Source organism: Pyrus communis, chromosome 10 (assembly GCF_963583255.1).
Source record: "Pyrus communis chromosome 10, drPyrComm1.1, whole genome shotgun sequence".
NCBI lineage: Eukaryota > Viridiplantae > Streptophyta > Magnoliopsida > Rosales > Rosaceae > Pyrus > Pyrus communis.
In genome coordinates, this window is record NC_084812.1 from 24,035,065 (window position 1) to 24,043,452 (window position 8,388).

At 35.6% G+C, this 8,388-nt stretch overlaps 1 protein-coding gene across 1 annotated transcript; it reads left to right on the plus strand.

The window, feature by feature from the left end:
* Positions 1-4,410: 4,410 nt before the first annotated feature.
* Positions 4,411-5,979, plus strand: LOC137746594 (uncharacterized). The gene is made up of 2 exons (XM_068486607.1): positions 4,411-4,623; positions 5,173-5,979. Exons 1-2 carry the CDS (start codon positions 4,441-4,443, stop codon positions 5,854-5,856), a joined length of 867 nt encoding a protein of 288 aa, XP_068342708.1. The 5' UTR covers positions 4,411-4,440; the 3' UTR covers positions 5,857-5,979.
* The last annotated feature ends 2,409 nt before the right edge of the window (positions 5,980-8,388 follow it).

The following is an 8,388-nucleotide window of genomic DNA, read 5'->3' on the forward strand; positions in this document are numbered from 1 at the left end:
AAATCAGATGTATGAAACGATTTAACGAAAATCATTATCAATTAGTTTAGACAATCTCATTCCAAATAGTTCAACTTCAATATTGGAACCACTTCATGTTAAAACTCTGAATCCACCACTGATTATGCTTTCCGTTTTTTATTTCTAATTTGCAATGGATTTTGTGATTGATTTTGTGGCTTAAGTTTCACAAGGAGAAGACGAGTAAGATAATGGCGCAAAGATTGCCACGAACTCTCGTGAAGACAAACAAAAGTGGGATTACTGTAAGTGCACCCCCATCCCCCAAACAGACTACTACTTGTGCTTATTATTGTACTTCCTTGCTTTCGATTCGATTTTAGAGGCTGGCTTTTGGGATTTTGAGAGATTCTTAGGAATTAATCATTTTAGGGGCTACTTAGTACTACGATCTAATGATATTTCTTTTCATTTGTAAATAAGAGGTCTTATGTTCGATTATTGCCAAAGATGAATTCGAACCACATTATTATTAGTTCATCCACTCCACCCACCTCTTAGTGTAGATAATATTTTTAGCAAAAAATAAATAAAAATAATAATTCAGGGGTATTCAATTGTTGTTGATGAATATCAAACTTAATAAAAGAAATGTGTCTTAGAATATAGTGTCTTATTCTCTCATATTGGTTGGATTATGGTTGTGGATGAATCAAACATAACAAAAGAAATGTGTCTTTGAATAGCTTCTTCTAATTTCAATCAGTTGTTGCCTTGTTGGATAGATTCCATGTTCGAGGTTGATAGAATTTGTAAGTTTGTTGTTCAAATTGCTTTCTCTATGATCCAAACGCCCCTTTAATAACAATTCAGTCATCAATTTTTAGAATTATTTCATTGTTTTTAAGAATCATTAAAGTAGCTTTCATTTTTTTTCCTTTTTTTCTTTTATATTTTTTTTTTAAATTGAAAATTTTAAATAGTTGGATATTAGTGAAAACTGAGAAATCAAAACAGTTAATGTCATAGAATAACATGAGAGGTAAAAAGATAGATAAATGTCTTTTTGATGTTTTAACATCAGTTCTTAATACCATATACAAGGGTGAGTTGGTCGTAAGTGACTAGAAGAACATTTTTGGTTCACTTAGTGAATAGGGTCCGGGACAATTTTGTCTAATTAGTTTAACTTAGCATCCTCAACGTTACTCTCTATTGTAAGCAATTACAAATATTACACACACACACACACACACACAAATATAGCTTACAAATAATTGTAATATAACTTTAACCAAGTGACCATAGAAATTTTTTGGTTCACTTAGCTAGTGAAATAGTGTCCGATAACTATTTTGCTAAGTAATTCAACTTAGCATCCAATGATACTCTCTATTTTAACCAACTATAAATATAAACACAAAACAACTTACAAATAATGACCATATACAACTTTAACCAATTTAGAGATTCATATATCATAATCAAATACAAATAAGTTCTAATGTGCAACGTAGCACTAAAATGATTCAAAATACAAATTTTAAACTCTATTTAGCTTACGCTGGACACACGTAAATAAAATTATATTCACTTATTCTTGACCCCATCTTTTATGCCTATTCCTTTGATAATAAAAGCAACCCTCTCAACCCCTTCAACCTCAAGGTTCTCAACAATCAATTGGCAACAAGAGGGTTTTTCATTCACAAATTTATGTCAAAAGTAGGATTATTAGTGTATCAATGATTGTGTATTCCGCTGGTATCGTTTTTGGGTGAATGGTCCCGATTGACTTTGTCAAGCAGAATGCTTTCTTCTAAAATTCCTTCTCCTTTTTTAGCCTTCTGTTGTCTCTCAGGCTTGGGTGTGGCTTGTTAGGTGTCTCATCTCTATCTGCTTTTGGAGTTGGTTGGTTGTTTAGATTTTGGTCTCTTCGTTATTGTATTGGTTTTATCTTCTTTTGGAGCCAGTTGTTTGTTTAAGTTTGGGTCTCTTCGTGTTGTAATTGGTTGTAATTGGTTGTATTTTTGTTATGGTTCATATCTGTTAGCTGCCTTTTGGCCTTTCATCAAAATTTGCTTTGACTAGAAAAAACAAAATTTGTCTATGATGTGTTTGAGGAAAAGCCTTAAAGAAAAGCTCTTATCTTAATTACTCTAACTTAGCAACAATATATGTTTATTAAATGTTTAAGGAAACTTTAAAGACAAATTTTTGGTTTATTTACTCTAACTTAGCATCAGGATGTTATGGACAATAAACATTGGATTTTATGTTGATGGATGAGTCATTCTTGGACTGGATTCCAAGTGTCTTGCTATTGATAGACTAGAATCTACTATAAAATATGCTTTTGCCAAGTATTAGCCTTCTACCCAGCAAGCTTTTGTTTTACCCTTCTTGAAAGTTCATTACCATTCACTGGGTCTTTTTAGAAAGCAATATTATGGATACCCAAATATTTACTAATGGTAGTTTTATGCTGAATCTGAAGAATATTTATGATTTCATTCCGAAGCCCTAAGAAAAACAAAGAGAAGATTTATGAAAATTAATTTGCTGCCCACAAAACTTTCGTAAACTTATCTAAAATACCTAGAAAATTTCTTACCCCTTTGGTAGAAGCTTTAGCAAACAACAAACAGTCGTCATCAAAAGCTAGATTAGAAATTTTAAACCCAAACGAGTAAGTTAGAAGACTAACATGAGATTTTGGGATGCTAGAGAGATCATTTAAGTGGCGAATTAAGGGTTGCATGCTGAGCATAAAAATATACGGATTGGGAAATTATATAAGTTAGTTAAATTATATTATTAATTGCTTGTCAGGACATTGCAAAGAAAATGTCATACAGAACCCTCTGGAACGCCAAGTCACCGATAGAGACTCCCTACATACTATGTATTTGCGAAAGGCTAAAACTTGAGCTAATAGGTATTAAGGTGCAATAATGAAAATAACACGCCAGAACACTTTTCAACTAGAACACCGATCGAGCTTACGTCTAGTACAGAAGGGCATCAAGCCTAATTTCAAAGGCTACTCATCGAGTGGCTGGATTAATTAGAAGTCAACAGACATGAGTATTAACCTGATACTCTATCATCAATTAATTTCCAATATACTCTTCTAACAATTCCTCCCATTTTAATTGGAGGTTGCGGTTGGCCACTTAGTACTGCGGTCAGGTGGTAATCCTCTTCATTTGTAAGTGAGAGGCATTAGGTTCAATTCTCATCAAAGGAGAATTTCAACCACATTATTGCTAAAAGCGGGAACCCATAGTTAGAAATGCCTATGAAAATGTTTAGAAGAGGTTTGATTCTGAAAAGCAAAACATCACCTTAATTGTGATGTTAATAACTAGTTGTAGCAACTAAAAAATCAAGTCCCCGACCTTGTTTACCAACGAACCTACTGCTGCTATATATAGCATGTCATCAATGGTAGAGAGTTATTCTTAAGATACTATATTCAGAGAAGAAAGAATAACAACGAATGTGCAGGCATCTGGTACTGGCCATATAAACCATGGCATTGCAAAATAATAGTACACATGGGAGCAAGATTTGATCTCTGGAGTACGCATTTCCTTTGCATAAGAGCATTCCCACCGTAGCTTTTTGCTCGGGGGACAGTCTCCAGAACAAAGGCCCGAGGGCCGGTGGATGGCCTCCAGCGTGAGGCAGGCCGGGGGATGGGGGAGGCCCGAGGGCCAGGCCCGTGAGGGATTGCCAGGCCTTGAGCCCGAGCTGAGGATGACGCCATGCTGACGCCAGGGTGGCGTCAGCGTATTATTTAATTTTTTTTGTGTCAGGCGCGTGCACCCCACCCTCGCGTGGGGGCGCGTCCCGACACAATAATCAGAAAAAAAAGGGTTTTGTCAGTTACCGTTGGGAAGCCACGTGGCTTCCCACGGTACGTTAGATCCTAACGGTCACTTAATGTGGACCGTTAGATCTCAACGGTAAAAAAAAAAAATGTCAGATTTAATATCCACCGTTCGATCTGAGATCAACGGTGGATATTAAAATGCTTTATAAATTAAAAAATAAATGAAAAAATAGTTTAAAAAATCTGAAAAGTTACCGTTTGACACGTGGCACAATCTGGAGCGTTGGAATTCAAATTTTTTTATATCCAACGGCAGAGATTAATTAATTGAATAAAAATTTAAAAAAAATGTAAAAAATTCAAAAAAATTCAAAAAAATATCTGAAAAATCTGAAAAAAATTGTAAAAAAAATTGTTTTTACTTTTCTATAAATACCTTCTCATTATCATCTACCTTACACAACAATTTCATATTTTCTCAACTACTTTCAATCACATTCCTTTCTTTGTCTCAAAATTTGAATCCATTTTTTTTCAACAAAATGACCACTGGTGCAGGTACGAATTGGTCGCTTATTGAAGATGTTGCGTTGTGTACTAGCTAGGTTGAAGTTACTCATAGTTCGCTTACGGGTAATGAGATGCAGTTGCGAGAAATGTGGAGTCTTATTCATACCAGTTTTCTTGAGAAAATTGGTGGGAAAAGAACCAAAGAATCGATGTCCAGTCGTTGGAAATTACTTAGCCAATCGTTTAGTACGTGGAGAGACGCTTTGGCACAAGCTAGTAATAATATTCGAAGTGGGGAAAATTACTCGGATCAGGTAACAATTTATTATTTATTGTTACTTATTTGTTACATTATAATTATGTTGTTTGTATTATTTATTTATTTGTTTGTTTGTATTATTTATTTACTAAACTTGGAACTCTAGCCCCATGTTATGATTAAAATGACATATAAATATATATATATATATATATATATATTTGTTACTTATATATATATGTATATATTTGCTAGTTAGTTATTTTCATTATAATTATTTATTTGTTACTTATTTTCATTATTTACTAAACTTGAAGCCTTCTTAGTTATTTTCATTATATTTGTTACTTATATATATATGTATATATTTGCTAGTTAGTTATTTTCATTATAATTATTTATTTGTTACTTATTTTCATTATTTACTAAACTTGAAGCCTTCTTACTTATTTTCATTATATTTGTTACTTATATATATATATATATGTATGTATATATTTGCTAGTTACTTATTTTCATTATAATTATTTATTTGTTACTTATATATATATATGTATGTATTTGCTAGTTACTTATTTATTTGTTACTTATTTTTATTGTGTAGGAACTTCAAGCACAAGCTTGGTACGCTGCCAAAACCAAAAGCAAAAATAAATCATTCAACCGGTGGGAATGTTGGAATATTGTCAAAGATTGTCCTAAATTTAGAGTTGTGCCAGTCGGTCCAGAAGTGCACATGAACAGCACCCCTCTACACTCTACACCCGATCATGTTCATGAAGATGATGCAGAAGAAGTGCCCGAAACGCCCCTCCCTGAACGCGCGTCGGGTTCGACCCGTTTTCCAATTAGGCCTCAAGGTAAGAAGGCTTCAAAGAGAAAAGGTAGTGCTTCCAAGAACGATTATGCAAAGTTCATGGAAGAACTTACTCGCCAAGGTGAATTGACTTTGGCAAGGGACCTGGCGAAAGATGAGGCTGAAAAGGCTAGAGAGGCATCAAAACAAGCAGCTGTTGAGAGAGAATTTTATGCTAATGAGAGAGAAAGAGAGCTACTTAGGCAAGAAAGGGAACATGTTAGAGAAGAAAGACGGGCTCAACAAGATCGTGAGATTATGAACATGTCTTTAGAAGGGAAGTCTCCAAATTCTAAATTTTTTTGGAAATCAGAGAAAGCGGACGTTGTGCGAAGGAGGCGTGCAAGAGAAGCAATAGCAAGCCAAGGTGGTTCTAGCACCGCAAGAGAAGATCATCCTAGCACCACAAATTGGTTAAGTGATGATGAATAGAGTACTTTTTGTAATCGGAGCCCATAATTTTCCAATCACTTTGGGTTGTAATTTATTATTTATTGTTTGTATTATTTATGTTGTTTCCAATTTCTTGAATATTTATTCAAATTAATTTGGTAAGTTATTTATTAAAAGTCCATTGTTCAAATTAAAAGTCCTTGTATAAAATAATTAAAAGTCCATCGTTCTAATTAAAAGTCCTTTACATAAACATAAACATAAACATACTAAGAATTACATAAACATAAACATAACAAAATTACATAAACATAAACATAAACATAAAACATACTAAGAATTACATAAACATAAACATAACAAAATTACATAAACATAAACATAAACATACTAAGAATTACATATACTAAGAATTACATAAACATAAACATAAAAAAATTACTTAAACATACCAAATAATAAAATACACCAAATAAAATAACATAAACATACCAAATTAAAAAAAAACACACTAAATGAACTTAATTATCTTCAGCTTGTTTCAATGCCCACTGGTGCTCTATCAAGTCAATTTGTCGGGCATTGTGCATGTCTGGCATTTGAAATGCAGTATATCGTTGAATGAGCCTTTCATTGTAACGTCCATCCCTTTGTAATGGCTCATGTTGCACGGGCTCATCGGTGGCGTCATGAGCACAATATATACGTGTTCTTGAATTGTTCATCGGGTCTGGCTCATATTCATCAACGGCTTCATAATCGTACTCATCTTCCACAATCATGTTATGAAGAATGATGCACGTCATCATGATGGATCGAAGCGACTCTACATCAAACAATCTGGCAGCACCCCTGACGATCGCCCAGCGAGCTTGGAGGATACCGAAACAACGCTTTACATCCTTCCTGCACCCCTCTTGACAGCTTGCAAAGTGTTTTTCCTTTGCACTCCGTGGACGTGGCACTGTTTTGACAAAGGTTGACCAGCGCGGGTAGATGCCGTCAGTTAGGTAGTATGGCCCGTCGTACATACGTCCGTTGACCTCATACGTAACTTTTGGTGCATTTCCTTGCAAGACATCGTTGAACACTGGGGATTGGGCAAGGACGTTGATGTCATTTTGAGCTCCCGGGACCCCGAAAAAGGCGTGCCAAATCCATGTATCAAAAGATGCCACCGCCTCCAGAATGATACTTTTTGCTCCTTTTCTGTCCCCGTAAGCGCCTTGCCATGCACTTGGACAGTTTTTCCACGTCCAGTGCATACAATCAATGCTTCCAATCATCCCCGGAAAGCCACGCATCTCCGCCTTCTTCAACAGCCGCTCCAAGTCCATGTGTGTAGGTTTGCGGAGGTACTCAGCGGTGTAGATAGATTCGATTGCTCCGCAAAACCTCATCAGGGACTCAAGAATGGTTGATTGCCCCATCCTCGTTATCTCATCCACTTGGTCTGCAGATGCTCCATATGCAAGCATCCGCAAGGCAGCAGTAATTTTTTGCTCAGGCAGTAGACCCATAGCACCAAAAGCATCTTTTTTTTGCACAAAATAAGAATCATGGTTGCAAACAGCAATCATGATTTTGTTGAACAAATGTCGTTCCATTCTAAAACGACGTCTAAAGTACGTATCAGGGAATGCACTATTAGGAACAAAATAATCATCCAAGAGTTCCATACCTCGTCGTTGCCTGCTTCTATCAAGGTTTCCGGAACGGCTGGGTCTGCAGATCTGAGCCGCAGCTTGGATGACTCGACGGGAATGTGAGGCTCTGCCCCTTCTTACTTCGTCATTTCTCATTTGACGCTCCTCATCCTCTTCCTTCTCATTTCTTACCCTCTGGTGATTGAAGATTGCTTCAGATTCGTTAAACAATTCTTCCTCTTCCTGATTGTATTCCCACATCATCCTTGAGGAAGAAGAAGACGACATTGAAAGAAAGAAACAGAAACTATGAATAATGATACAAATTTTTGTGAATAAGGAAGCAGAAACTATGAATAACGATAGAGATCTTGAGAATTTTGGTGTGAGATTTGTGAGGATGGATGGTGGATTATATTGAGGATTCAGAAATGATTAGGTTCTGCATAATGCCACGTGGCATGCCGTCATTCGTTACAAATCTGATGGAAATCTATCCTCAAAGATTGTGAACGGATTATGACATGTGGCATGTCGTCATTCGTTAAAAATCTGATGGAAATCTATCCTCAAAGATTGTGAACCGATTATGACACGTGGCGCGACGTGATTGGTTAATAATCTTATCAGAAATCCATCACCAATAATTGTATTATTTTGTATTATTTAATAATACTTCGGATAATGACACGTGGCGCACCGAGAACGATTAAAAATCTTATCCGATATTACAATTAAAATTATTTTGTATTATTTTATAATAAAAAAAAATACTAATATTTTATTGCCTATTGCCAGGGCTATTGAAGTGTAACGGTGGAGATGCAAATTCTATTGCCAGGGCTACTTACTGTTCATTAAGGGCAGTTACTGTTCATTAGGTGGATTGAATAGTGTATTGCCAGGGGGGAGGGCTCCAACGCTG